The following is a 15,258-nucleotide window of genomic DNA, read 5'->3' on the forward strand; positions in this document are numbered from 1 at the left end:
TCGGACAGGCAGACAAACGACGAGACCAATGACGTCACTACACCGCCTGCTCAGTCCTGCCGATGAAGATCAGGATCTGTGCCTTCTTTATGTGAAGATGTTATGTTTAATTAAGTATGCTGCATGCAGCCATCATTTAGTTACTCAGGAATGCAATTTGCAAAAGATAATATATCACTTTATAGTTCCATTTAGCTCTTGGGTGCATTTGGATTTTGAAATGAATGCAAATCGCTGTTGAAATGAGTAAATAATGTCAGATAAGGACAATCGTGCAACACATAAAACAGACATTTATTACAAACATCACAATTCAAAAAAGTGAAAGATTCTTAATTCAATCATACTCTCTTATCTTTGGGAGCGCTGGAGATTTCAGTCTCTAACTGCTTAAGAAAGTTCACATTTAGCATCAGCAGCATTAGGACACTGATATGTGCATTAACCATGGCAGAAAACACACAAATTACCCAAAATCTCATTTGAGGATTGCCCTTTTAGTCTGATGGAATCAGTTCTCACTCAATTCTGTCATTTTACCTAATGTAATTTGGCTTCATTTATTTCTAAATGGACTTTGCATTATACATCAATGTAAAATACTATTATAAAAAAAAAAAAAAAAATCACAGTGTCTTGATTCATCAAGACATTTTGCAATCATATTCAGAATGTGGGGCAATCAAACCAAAACAGTTTCAAGTACAATCAAGTCTGATGGGAGCGGAATAATAATTGGTTTTCTGAGGCAGGCATGAACATAAAGAGGAAACAAAGTGGTTAAGACACTGGCGTTTCCTGTTGAGATTGTAACTTGGAATTAAAAAAAAAAACATGAGGGACGTCACATATATATTTAACAAGTCTGAACAGACACACAATAAATCCTGACCAGAGCTTGAGGGGAGAGACTCAAAGACAGATCAGAATATAATGGATGCATTTGTTCCATAATTTATCTGTTCCTGGAAAAGCATATTAAAAATTCCCAGAAGCCTTTAAACCTCCAGGTTCGCTCAACAACCCTCAGATTGGGGCCGCCTTGGAGTGCAACAGTGTAGTTTTTGCTCTCTTCTTCCCTCCAGTTTTAAGGAAGGTCTACTCCATCTGTCAAATGTCCACGCTGCCGCATCCAATCCTGAGACAGCATCGTGATTCGATTGGTCAGGTTGATTTCTCGGACAGAGGGGACTGGACAGGATGGAAGCTTGAGGGGGGAAAGTCCACATCTAGGGTTGGTGGGCTGATGTCAGGACACGTGGGAAATGAGTCTGACTCGTGTCTGGATGTCTTGGCGACACAGTGGGCACGTTTCCAGCTGTAAGGCACACTCCATACAAATCCCACTGAAGACATCACACAAAGAAACCGAAGATGAGAAAATTGTTCAGCACAAAGAGAAGATACAACAGTAATCAATACATTGTTCATTATAATATAATGTTGTGATTCCTAAAATCACTAATAGGATATTTTAAAAGGAACAGGAATTTTAAAAAGCCTTTGTTAAAGAGTTGTAAGCCATGAACCAATCCAACCAGCGAAGTAAATCGCAACATTTTGAAGCAAAAAAGTATTTAAAAATCAGACAAAAAGAAAAAAGGTATGGATAAAAGAGGGAATGAGGTAAAGAACTACAATCCAATGAAGCATTGCGAAGGACATAATAATAATACAAAATTAATAAAAAATATTTTGCAGAATCATAAGTAATGTAGTTTTTCCACCAGGATTTATTTATATAAATACGTTGAAATAATGTAGGCTCATGGCTTAAACAAAAAGCTAATACACAAACAGTTTTCAAGTTATCATTAAAATTCAATTCGCCTAATGAAAATGAACAGGATTTTTACTTAAGGTACCCCAACTGTTGCACTCTATAGTCTTCTTACGTCAGAGTTAATGCTCAATAATTGGCTACTAGCTATCATGGAACAAAGGAAAATAACGACAAATATTTATTAATACACTATCATACTTATCTTACTTCACTCATTTTGGCTTAAAGGGGGGGCTTTTTTAGCTTAATTTACCTTAAAGGAGCTGTATGTAAGAAATGTATTTCAATTAATCATAAAATGGCCCTGATATGTCACTAGACATTAATAAATCATGTTCATTTCAAATACTTATATCACTGACAACAGTAGTCCGGCCAGGATATTGTCATTTAAAAGTGATAGTTGCAGCCCTCAACTGATGTTGATGTTGTCATGTTGTGTTTTGGCCTGATGCCCCACCCTCCACCTATCTACCAATCACAAAGTCAGTTGTGTTTCAGCATCCAGGTTGCCAGCTCTGCTCTAGTTACCACAGCTGCAGCTACAAACGTGTCAGCCTACGTTCCTGCTGGATTCTGCAGCATATCTGGCAACCTCGAGTCAGGGGGGAGGGGGAGGGGATACACTGCTCTACAGTAATTTGAAAGTGATTGCAGTACCAGTTTTGGCCACAATCTTACATACAGTTCCTTTAACTGAACAGCTTCGGAATCATTGGAATGGTTATATGACTTTTTTCGGGTTGAATGGTGGCCGTCTCGCTTCCCCCTAGCGCCTGTGAGCGGAGAAACCACCCTTGCAACTTTGGGCTCAGCGTCAGGAAGTATCGCGTGATATCAGGTCTCACGATGTAACGAATTGCTTTACAGCACTGCACACATACATTTATATGCTAGCCTTCTGTGTATCATACACACCTCAGTGGACATGGCTCTGTGCGTTCGCCGGCTTCTTTGAAAACAAATGCACATGACCAGCGGGAGAAGATGGGAGGGCGGAGAGTCGCCAACGAGTTTTTACGACAGTGTTGTCAAATATCTATTCCGAAGCTGTAGAGAAGCTCTATAGAGAAACCCGCGAGCAAAAAGTGAGAAAACAGCAAAGAAATTGCTGCTTTAATGCAAGAGGATAACATCTAGAATAAAAAAGGACAAATATGTTCTAAATGTCTTAATTCTCATAGCAACAGTTGGTTTTATCTACTCCAATTCAGCCAAGCACACCAATCCAGCTTTCTTGAGCAAACTGTGAGCCTCCATCACATCCCTTTACCCATAAACCCAGCGGTGTAAACACTGATTCTATATGCTGAACTTTGTACCTGTGCAAACAGGGTCTCAGTTCAGTGTCGGCCATCTGGTCACAGCAGAGGGTGCAGCAGTTATCTCTGATGCTAACCTGCTTGAGCAAAGCCAGGCGCCTGTGTCTGAAATAAAAGACAGAACGAGCAATTTTAAGTGGTCTTTCTTTGGCATGAACGAACGGTATGAGTCACCTGCTTTAGGTGATAACTAATGCATTATTCACATTTACATAACAGTCATTGATAATTTGCCCTGTGTACAGAAATCTAATAAACAGTGCAAACCTGGGCAGAATGATTTTCTCGTCTGATGCGAGCGAGGCAAACTCATTAAATGTGTTGAATTTGAAGGAGGGGGGATGGCGGAAGGGCTTGGCTCCAAAGTTGAACTCACACTGTTGGTAGGACATGAAACTGGCTGCAGCGAAAAAGCCAGACCTAAGACAAGGTAAAGCAAGTGTTCAAAAAGCTCCATAAACATTTGTTTTAAGTCTTGTGGTAAGGAAACTGAGTCTTGCTTACGTGGCAGAGGAGAACACCTGCTTCTCAGGAGGCAGCTGGTGTCCGTTTAGATAGAAAATCATCTGCTTCTTGCTGAGGTCCAGCAGGAAGCCAATGGCATCACCTAGAGATTCCAGAGAACACTGCTCACAAATCTTTGCAAACAACTTTTTTTTCCCTAAAATGATGAAATACACTAAATGTAAGAAACAATCAAATAATTGTGTTACAGGTGCTGAACAGGAAGCACCGCACAAACCTTCTTTCCAGCAGGGGTGGGAGTGAGGTTTACTGCGAGCATTGTACCAGATCAGCTGCCTGCAGCCATCATACGCACACGAGTACTCATCATCTCCAATCCCATAACCCTCCTGTACAAACACACAAATATGTTCTCCTCACTATAGTTTCTTTCTTCATTAATGTGATACAGAACTATTATTTTGTTTTTAATATACCTTAAAAAGAAAATTGTATATAACAGGCCACTGGTCTTTTTTTTTTTTTATGTCATTTTTGATCAAGCATCCTTGCTGAATTCATACCAACAATGTGATCACAGTGATCACACATTTTTGAATGGTAGTGTATATTATATCAAATTAAATATAATGCCATTACATTCTGAGCACTGTGTAAATCAAATAGGAATGTTCATATAAACACTGTGCTCTTCATGTAAATATGAGAACATAAACCTAAGAATGAGAGAAATATCTAAACATAACCAGAAACGCACATGGTTAAGAAACTTGCTGTCCTTGGTTGCCCAGCCAATTTGCATGACGCCAGAGGTGATGACTGTGACCTCATAGTACCAAACCCCCGAATCCACACAGAACGTGCAGCGGACGCTCTCAAATGAAGACGCATCACAACGTGCCTAGGGAAAACAAGATTGCTCACATTAGACAAACTAATCACAATTCATTACTTGTTTTTTATGGTTATAACTAGCTTCTTCCACAATAGGTGAACATGTTAAGACAGCGTTTACAGATCAAATCTTAAACCTTCCGATCTGCCCACAGACACATCAGGGCCAGGATAACAATATCAAACAGGTTTGATATTTAGGATTTTAAATCGGGATGATTACGACTATGATTACTTCCACAATAGCCAATGAGAGACAAGTCTACAAGGAGACGGAAGTGACCAAACTTTCGAAACAAGCAGCTGTACGGGTCCAGTGGACCACAGAGATGGAGGAATGGCTGGTCGAAATGTGTCAACAACACAACTGCCTTTATAATGTCTCCTCATATAATTGCCTACAGCAAGTTGCCTCGACAAAGTATCCATTTTGTTTACATCCGCTTCTCCGTGACGTGCTAAATCTGGCATGATAATCTTAAGAATATCTTGTAGTGTGTGTGATGTGCCACGATTTTCAAATCTTGTAGTGTGTGCAGATTTGAGATTTGAAAAAAGAAAATCTGTGAAGATTCTCCTTATATGCGTGATGCAACCAGATTTCACAATCGGTTAAGATTTAAAAACTCCTGTAGTCTGAGCCTGGCTTATGGGAGAGTGTACAGTCAGCAGATTGTTATGCAAAAGCTCTATTTTTCTCTCCAAAAGGGAGGCCTGGCAGAAAAAGTTTGAGAACCACTGTGTTAAGGCATGCTTAGAACTGGTACTAAGTGTATAAAAGAGGTTTTGTTTATAGTATGTCCTAACCTGAAGTGAAACTGTTCCTTATCAGTAAGACTGCAAAGAATTTATTACTCTACAACACCCCTCATGCCCTGTGTGTACATTTAATTGGTTTTGGTTTGCTTTTTTATTTGCATTTTGGAAGAGCTCTAAATAAATGTATTTTAGCTACCAATCAGAGAGCAGTTTGTTCCATTCTGTTGAACACATCTTACAATCCATTTAGCAGAATATTACCCACAATTACAATAATAGTTTGTCTCTCACCTCAAGTCCAGTAGGAGAGATCTTGAGATATTCGCTGACGTCATTACTGTTCAGCATGGCATTGATGTTGTTTAAGTTGACCTTCTCATAGGTAAACTGGCGCCCCTCTTTGATAACTACGGGCCAAAGAGTAACCAAAGATAAAATTATCAGTGAGACACATCATACAAGGATATTAATATAATATTCGACTTAAATCTACAAAATCATCACAAAACACAAACAGTTAAGATAACTATTAATACTAATTGTGTTTTTTGCCATAGCAAGTGCACAGAATTCAGAAGGATATTTAAAAAATACTGAAAAGATTTCACATTCTGTGGAAAATATTTATTTCTTAAGTTCTTTTTAATTTAAAAAGTCTCAGTAAAAGCTACAAATTCACCAAAAGTCCTGATTACCATTCAAAAAAAAAAGTTACTCACAGAGGTTATCAAGACTCCACTGGGCACAGAAGCCCACTTGACGCTTTAGATAGTCAGGATGATCAGACCAGGACTCCAGAACAGACAAACGTTTACTGATACATGATTCCGACACTGTTAACTTGTTCTCACCTGAGACAAAGACAGGTTCTCATTAAAGTACCTTTTTTCCCCCAAAAGTTCCTGTTTGAACATTTTGAACTGACACCAGTTATACTTACTGGTTTGAGAGAACTTCTCTAAAGCGATGAGAGCAAACAGCATGACAGTGGGATGGGCCTCAGAACTCTAGAAGACCAATAAAGCCACGTTAATGGCTTTGATACCAGCATTAAAACAATCATGCAAAACTACAGCATTAACATAAAAGGAGTTAAGGTGATCTCCAAACTGGGATGAGGCACTGTTTAGATGAGCTTTAATTTATTTGTAAAAATGTAAATGCTCAAAAGTGTAGAATATGGCCATATTCTACACTTTTGAGCATTTACATTTTTACAAATAAATTAGTCCACTAATAATGTTAAAAGTTTAATAATGTACAGATTGTATGCAATTATACACTGTCGTTCAAAAGTTTGGGGTCAGTATGATTTTTTTAATGTTTTTGAAAGAAGTATCTTATGCTCACCTGGGCTGCCTTCAATTGATCAAAAATCCAGTAAAAACAATAGTAATATTGTGAAATATTATTACAATTTAAAATAACCATTTTCTATTTTAATATAATTTCAAATCTAATTTATTCCTGTGATGGCAAAGCTGTGTTTTTAAGCATCATTCATCCAGTCTTCAGTGTCACATAATACTACAGAAATCATTCTAATATGCTGATTTGATGCTCAAGAAACATTTATTATTATCAATCTTGAAAACACTTGTTCAGCGTAATATTTTTGTGGAAACCCTGATGAATTTATTTTTCAGAATTCTTTGATGAATTGAAAGTTCAAAAGAACAGAACTTATTTATTTTACAGCATTATAAATGTCTTTACTGCCACTTTTGCGTACTTTCTGAATAAAAGTATTATTTAGCCTTACTGACCCCAAAATTTTGAATGGTGGTGTATGTTAATGTACTCACGGCTGTGAAATCATAACCACACAGACTTCTAATTAACCTAATTTTGCAAGTCTTTTCAGTGGACTGACAAGTAAGCTTTGCGTTGTGAATGTTAGAGCATATATATCTGTGAAAAACATTTAACTCAAAAGAAGAAAGAAAATCTAGTTTCCCATGATGTGACCCCTTTTATAACTACCCTGTTAGTCGGTATGTGTAAAAAAACACTCAATTCTCTCACCAAACTCTCCAGTAAGTACTCCAGAGTTCCAGGGCTGAGGAGCGCAATGCTCGCTGGACCTGCAGAAAGTAACAAGATGAAGTACCACAGTATTAACCAAATGATTCCTTTGGGCAATGTGTTTGACCTTAAAAATAGAAGCACATGTCTTCAAACTGAGCGAACTGGACAGTGTGTGCATGTGTTTGTGTGCTGCAGCCTCAGCAGAGCTGTCAAATCACAGGCCTCTAAGGGAGCCTGCAGCATGCTCAGGCATGACAGGTCTTCACAGACTGCAAACGCAGCTCTTTAGCTTCAGAGGAATGCTAGTGCAAAGATGACGTAAAGCAAGATGCAACAGATCTAGGATTCATTTGAAAAAATCTTAAAATCTGGTCCCTTACATGAAATTGTTTGAAATAACTGGACATCAAATGTAGTGTGTGTGTGTGTGTGTGTGTGCATCTGCATGTCCCTCACCTGCCAGTTTCTCAGCCAGACAGCCCAGGACTGCTGTGGTGTTGCGGTGTTTGGCTGGGATGAGGGCATCCTGACGCGCCACAGCAGCACTCAGATTCAACATGTCCGACAACTTCTGCAGAGCATCCTGACAAAACAATTAACTCTTCATCAATGCTTGAATTTGTAAATAGGTCAGATTTTTTTTATGTTTTTGAAAGAAGTCTCTTATGCTCACCAAGGTTGATTTTTTTGTATCAAAAATACAGAAAAAAAGTAATATTGTGAAATATTATTTAAATTTTACTTTAATATATTTTAAAATGTAATGTAAACATTTCTTATTATCAATATTGAAAACAGTTGTGCTGCTTAATATTTTTGTGGAAACCCTGATTTTCTTTTCAGGATTGAATTGAAAGCATTTTTAAAAAAATATATTTTCTAACAATGTCTTTACTGTCACTTTTGATCAATTTAATGCATCCTTGCAGAATAAAAGTATAAAAAAATCTTGATATACAATCACAATATAGTTACTTCATAGATAATCTACTGAATTAATTACTTTACAAAATTATTATTATTTTTTTACTTGGAAATTGATGGACTCAAGCCAAAAGAGGACATTTAATAACAAATGATTGATACATTTGGCATCAGTACAAAAACAGTTATAACATCATAAGACCTGCCTTAATGCGCAATTCTGTCTGAATTATAAACTGTAAACAGAAACTATCAAAGTTTTTAAACTTGATATCAACATAAAATGTGAAAAAGAAACATTTCAGAAGCGTCTGCTGATATCAATTAAAGAGGATGGAGAGAGGAATTTTACTCAAAAGCAGCATAAACTCAAATACTAGGGAAATGCTGTGGTCCATTTTCAAAGTGCGAGCAAAAATAGAGTTGCATTACTACCCATTAGTGAAAACAGAGATGGAAAAATAATATGGCAGTCAATGTTGTGTGGTAATGCAGATGTAAACTCACTTTGGTGGGCAAAGGGCATTCATCCAGTAGAAGGGTTATTACGGCCGGTCCTAGTGGGTCATCCAGAGGAATTACCCTAATCAAAGACTGCACCACTTCCAACCAGCCATCATCTACAGTGTGAGAAACAGAGAGGGACAGAGACAAAAGAGGACGGTGAAGAACACCGTCTATGCGACATGCTTTGTGTATTACAGAGCCATTATTATGACTATGCTTTCAAACACCCATGAAAGTTATTGTTTGACTGATATGTTTTTTTCCAGTGGCTAATGCCAACATCTTGAGAGGAGATGGTCTATGATGATGATGATGACCAAATGAGATATATTGCTAAAATTACTACATATTATACTACACTAAAATGCTCTTCAAGGAGTTTTGATCTGAGTCTTAAAGCCCAGGGTAATATTTCAACCTGTTTACTCCTGCATGAAGCTCTTAGCAGCCACCTGACGCCACACAGTCTCAAACCACAACATGCAGGCTCAGCTCGGAGCAACAGATGCACGATAAATAAAATCAACCGTCACAGAGGCTTTGGCAATGGCGCTAGAAAAGAAGCAAGCTGGCGACCTGTGATCACATGATCTTGCTAAATTTTGACCCCTGATTAGAGTCTGGTCTATATACAGACCCAAGCAACCCCTCAGCATTACAGAAGTAAAGGTAACATCCATGAGTAATTAAAAAAGCTACAGAGTAAATCTGTATGCAAAAAGGGTAAGTAACGAAACAGCAGTGCACAGCTCTTGTAATCAAGCACAAGCAGTGTAGCATATACTCATGATCATACACTGTCTTTGTTCCTGCAGTTGTGAGGCTCTAAGGGAAGTCTACAGCTGAGCCATGACCCATTAGGTCACTTCACACCCACCGTAACTTCAGCTAATGCAACAGAACAGAGCGACGGCATGACAATGGCAGCACAGGGCACGAGCCAAACTTCAAAAGCAGCCATCACTAATATACACAGAGCTTCCACAGCTTCCGCTGTTAGATTAACAGTCTAATAACTTAATCAGTAGCCAGAGGGTCACAACAAGCTGCACTTGTTCCCCTGATGGAAAGTAAACAAGCTGGGAATGAGGGAGGCAAGGTTTGGCTGGTTCACTTCGGCTAATAACTACACCGTTTAATCGGTGATTAAACTTTAATCGCCATTTTTCTGATAAAAATTGTGATTGCAATTTAAAATGCGATTTAAAAAAAAAATCCAGGTTGTTTATAGGGCTGCACAATTTGGACAGATTTCTGTGATTATATTTCAATATTACCATCAAATATATAATAAAAAAAATATTATCATATAAAAACAAACAAAATAAGAAATATTACTATTGTAATATGTTTTACTGTAAAAAAGATTTAAGAAAAAAACAACTATTTTACTGTACTGTATTACATTAATTACAATAACAATATTTATAGTATTTAAACTTTACTCCAATCTTGCAATGCAATCTTGGTTGAGACAAATGGATGATAGCAAAAAGTCGCTTATATTAGTATATAGCATTAAGAATATCAGAATTTAAGCCCGCATGCAAATGCTTCAGCGTTTTAGGTGTCTTAGACTCACCTGTCTCTGCCATCTCATGCAGTGTGATCATGGAGTACGGTGGCTCTTGGTCACTGAAACAAAAAAATAACAAATACAAAAGTTAATTTCAAAAAAGTAGAGCAACCTAATATATAAACTGTTTGCCAGTGTGCCTCATACCCTGGGTGCACAAGTGTGTAAGCATCTTATTTAGACCTTAGCTGCTCTAGACATTAGTTATGAAAGCCTAATGGTATAATGGGTGATTGTGTGACACATGACGGATTGCTATTGGAGGGCAGACTGCTGCTGCTTGTTTTGGCTTTAGGCTCTATGCATCCATTTTGCAGCCTGGGTCTGCAACAGTAAATCTAAGCAGCGATAGCAAAATCCCTTGAGGTGCTCCTGGAGGGAGCCCGGCACGATCAAAACACCACCAGAGACATTTAGGGAAAATAAATCTGCCTCTACTCTGCGGTGTGTCACCAGTGTGGTTCATTTGTCAGTCATAAATCAGTGGTTAGTGGGTATTAGGGGTGATGTTTTCAAATAGCAAATGAGGACAAGGAAAAGATAGCTATGAGGGTGGTTGGAAAAAAAAGAAGAAAGTGTGAGAGAGAGTGAGAGAGGTCTAATGCCCCTAGCCATGGGTGTCTGACTGCTGTGTGATTGTTGTGTAATGGTCACACAGGGGTATGTTCTAATGAGACAAACACTGATTTTCTGCTCTGCACAGAACAGACCGCAATCCCCCACCACACACACACCACACCCTTTTTGACTCAAAGCCAGATGAGAATACTTTTTGAGCGCAAAATAACGACTTTGTTCAACAATTTATCCTCTTCCATGTCAGTCTCTAACGCTATTCACGTGAGCATCACGACGCGTGCATATGGTGTTGATGCAGGAGCCGGCCAATAATGAGCGCTGCACTGTGTTTACAACGTGAACAGCCTCAGAGACTGACACGGAAGAGAAGAAATTGTTGAATAAAGTCGTTGTTTTTGTTTTTATTGTGCACAAAAAAAAATATTTTTGTCGCTTCTTAACAGAAAGCTCTTGGATTTCATCAAAAATATCTTCGTTTGTGTTCCGAAGATGAACAAAGGTTTTATGTGTTTGGAACGACATGAGGGCGAGTCATTAATGACAGAATTTTTCTTTTTTGAGACTGTACACAGTTGAGTTCATAGTGTATAAATGCATAGTGTATCGTGCGTCATTTAGAATACAACCTGAATGAAGTAAAAACATAGAAATAGATACAAATATTGATCCTCAAAAGTCTGAAATTATAGAGATTTCTCACAGCCATATCATCCAGCCAGTTTAAGGTGCAAGCACGTAAAAAACCGCTATCAAAGGATGTGGTTGAGCAACCAAAATATATTCCAGCTGTGAAAAAGAAAAGTAAAAAAGAAAAAAAGAAATGAAATGAAAAGAAAAAAGAAAGCTGACACTCCCTCTTGCGTCCTTTAGGTGTTTTTCTTGGGAAACAAAAAGTCAAAACAGAAAGAAAAAATTGTGTAAAACTGTAATCTGAGATTCTCTACAGAGAGTGACCATACACTATTAAGATAACCAGGCAATAATGCAGGCCTTACAAATAAGACGGTAGGTTCAGAGACACCAAATCTGATGGCCGTATAGAACAACTTCTCGTCTAAAGTGAACATCCATTATAAGATAGCCGTAGGCCGGCTGTGTAGGAAGGTGCAAGAACATGTGACAAAGAGGAAGAGTGACTGGCGACTCTGACATCAAGCCAAATTGCTTAAAGAAACATGAAGAAGCGCTCTGTTATCTCAAGCTGCTGTCTTGGGCAATAATACATTAAGATTAAATGTGGTGCTGTGTGAACGAACGAATGAATAAATAAATAATGGCATGCTCATTACGGAGCTCTGCCAGGCTTCTCGATAAGATCTGCAGATTTAAAGCTTCTTTATTATAAAAGTTGAAGCTCTTGCAGACGTTGTTTCATCCCTGTGGTAAACGATAATACTGGGAAAACAAGCCCACAATGCAAATGTTCAATAGCAAGCCAATGCTTTTAGCCCAAGATGGAGTGATGTTATTGCTAATGCACAAAAATGGGGAACTGAAATTGATATGACATACATACATGATTCATTCCTAACCAGAATTAATGACAAATCTGTGCAGATCATTAAAGGTTCACTCACTTGTCAACAAGAGTCCTGATGACGGCCAGCGTGTCCAGTACCAAACCGTCCACGTTTTGTTTTTTCCGACGTGGCTCGTGCGGTCCTCGACCTCGCCGGGGCGGTCGAACTGGGTCCCTGGGCCGACTGCCTCTGGCCTCTGGGGGATCAGACACAGAGTTATCCACTCGCCTGAGCTGCCTGCGAGGGGCTGATCCCTCCTCCACATCACTGTCCTCTCTGCACACGCAGCTGTTCCCCATGGCTCCACCGGACGAGAGGCTGGGCCAAAACTGCACTGACTGCAGCTGTTCTACGGTGAGTCGTAGAACCCGCACGAGGCTCCTGCTGGCACAGAATGCAATCCAGGTGGCTACTATCATATCATTTGAAGGACTTTAGAGGGTGTCTCAGTACGGGTCGGGTAGACGTGTCGGTCATTGTGCTACTGCAGGCCATCAGCAGCCAGACGCAGACGTGCAGAGCTGATGGTGCAGTCAGCACGCATCCTAAAGTTTGGGAGGTTTTCACTCCTGAAAAAGATTATGCATCAAATTATTATCAGTGTGGACAGAAAACATGACCATGCAAACATGCAAATAGAATGCTAAAAGGACCCACTAATATTCTTGTCAAAGTAAAACACTGAAACAGTGATGATAGCCACTGATCTAATGATGGCATTATATATGCCATCTATATACATACATACATACATACATACATATATATACACATATATATATATATATATATATATATATATATATATATATATATATATATATATATATATACACATACACATACACACACACATATATATATATATATATATATATATATGTGTGTGTGTGTGTATGTATGTATATATATATATATATATATATATATATATATATATATATACATACAGTACATACATACATACAGCATTTTGGTCAACATTTGTTAATTAAATGTGTCATTATTATTATGATATTAATTATTAATATTATTTTATACTATTGGTGTAACTATGCCATTATTGATTATATTATTAGTTACAATAATATCCAGGGCTTGTCTAGCGAACAATGTTTTGCTGTAAGGTATAAAGTTTCTAAGTGTCTAGTACAGACAGAACAGTTATCCCAGGTAATATCTAAAACCTAACCTGACTAATTTGATATTAACCAACATATACACAGATTACACAAGGTTATTGATAGTGTGTAATAATTACATTAAACAGCAGGCAGTACGTAATTAAACATTCATAAACTATACAAATATTCTTGCTAGGTAACGCGATTACAGCAGTTGTCAGTGTTAGCAGCGGCTAACTAACAGCTAGCACACCAAACAACTTTACGAAAACCTCTTTTAAAACAAAACAATCCACTCACACATGAATGAACACTGACCAGTGTACACAGTCACTGTCATTTACAAACCCGCTGAAAGCTTATAAACAGCACGCAGTCATTTCAGTAAATTAGCGTCAATAAACTTGAGTCTCTGTGGCTGCGTCTCAAACTCTAGTGAGCTGCCTCCGTAGGCAGCATTTAAAGGGACAGTTCGTCTATAAATAAAATATCTGCCATTGAGGTTTTAAACCCTATATTACACTCTTTCTTCCATTAAACACACAAAAAAAGAGATATTAGGCAGATGGTTTGAGACTGACAGCGTAAGTCACCATGTAACGTTACTTACATTATGAATTTTCATATAATGAAAGTAAATGGTGACTCAGGTAGTCATTCTGCCTAATGTCTCCTTATCCACATTCTGATTTTAAACCGCACATGCCTATGCCCAAATGTTACTAACGTAAATATAATTCCAACAATGCAGTCTAGACAGTCAACTCACTCGGTCTTCTTGAAACAGCCTTTTTCATCATGTCAGAAATTAACGTTAGCAACCATACAACTAGCCACACCTCCAAACAGATGAACAAAACATCAGTTTAAAGCTTCCTTTGACTTGGCACATACACTAACACGTATTTTATCATCGAACAATGTAAATATTCCATAGACAAGTATTTACTCACCCGGTAAAGCGGAGAATTTTCGGTAAATGCAGCAGCACTGATCCGTAGGCCGAACACAAAGACTACACGGGAAGTGTGTGTGCTTTACTTCTCAGTAAAGAAGTAAATGATTCGTAGTCTCATACACAGCCACTTCAACAATCAACAATTTGTCGACCCACACACAAAGACAGATCCAGCCGGTGTTTGATACTGAAAGTAACCGTTAGACTGAGAACTGAAAGCATTGACTGACTGGAATCAATGTGAGATAAATAGCTAGGATCAATGAGCGCTCTGTGTAGTGTCAGTGATGGGAAGTCAGACTCATTTCCGCGAAATGGTTCTTTTGAACAGTTCATTTTAGAGAACCGGTTCAAAAAGTGATTCCGCTGTTCTTTACGTCAGTATAATTGCGTCATCATGTGGTCGTGTTGTCATTCAGACTAAAAAAGAAATCACATGTTGCTCTTTAGTACGTTTTCCCATTATTGTAAGCGAATCGGTTGTGTCCACATTCCCTTTGTTGTAGCCATGATTCAAATCATGAAAACAAAGTAATTTAGAATCTAACCTGCCTTCCATTACAATAAACAGTAGGGTAATACATTTCGTTTCGCCGAAAATGTTTTTCAATGTTTTAATAAAATGCTATTTATTTAATAACATGTTGATATATGTTGACAAACCTTTTAACATGCTATTACATTGACGTGTCTCTTTTCAGTTCATTCGTTCTCTCGGCTCTTTTCCGAAAGATCCGTTCCGACCAATTCATGAATAATCGTTCAACTCAGTCTAGTGAATCGGTTCACTCGGTCCATCAAAAAGATGTGATTCAAAAG

At 38.1% G+C, this 15,258-nt stretch overlaps 1 protein-coding gene across 2 annotated transcripts; it reads right to left on the reverse strand.

Moving 5' to 3' along the window:
* Positions 1-275: 275 nt before the first annotated feature.
* rspry1 (ring finger and SPRY domain containing 1) lies at positions 276-15,195 on the reverse strand. 2 transcript variants are annotated; one of them, XM_084125092.1, is made up of 15 exons: positions 14,435-15,195; positions 12,415-12,926; positions 10,265-10,317; positions 8,683-8,795; positions 7,708-7,834; positions 7,249-7,307; positions 6,164-6,230; positions 5,943-6,074; positions 5,515-5,630; positions 4,328-4,471; positions 3,848-3,959; positions 3,610-3,712; positions 3,373-3,525; positions 3,106-3,210; positions 276-1,346 (listed from the first exon to the last, which is right to left on the reverse strand). In XM_084125092.1, exons 2-15 carry the CDS (start codon positions 12,774-12,776, stop codon positions 1,250-1,252), a joined length of 1,743 nt encoding a protein of 580 aa, XP_083981218.1. In that variant the 5' UTR covers positions 12,777-12,926; positions 14,435-15,195; the 3' UTR covers positions 276-1,249. The 2 variants fall into 2 exon arrangements, with proteins under 2 accessions (XP_083981218.1, XP_083981219.1); XM_084125093.1 differs by lacking the exon at positions 14,435-15,195 and adding an exon at positions 13,782-13,935.
* Between the last annotated feature and the right edge of the window lie 63 nt (positions 15,196-15,258).

The sequence above is a fragment of the Abramis brama genome, assembly GCF_963993115.1.
Source record: "Abramis brama genome assembly, chromosome: 9".
NCBI classification, from domain to species: domain Eukaryota; kingdom Metazoa; phylum Chordata; class Actinopteri; order Cypriniformes; family Leuciscidae; genus Abramis; species Abramis brama.

Coding starts and splice junctions, on each gene's coding strand:
- rspry1 (XM_084125092.1), bottom strand. CDS start 12,776: ATGATAGTAGCCACCTGGATTGCATTCTGTGCCAGCAGGAGCCTCGTG. Junction 3,960..4,327: donor ACAGCAAGTTTCTTAACCAT/GTGCGTTTCTGG, acceptor GTGTTTGTACAG/GAGGGTTATGGGATTGGAGA. Junction 1,347..3,105: donor CTGAGACCCTGTTTGCACAG/GTACAAAGTTCA, acceptor TGATGTCTTCAG/TGGGATTTGTATGGAGTGTG.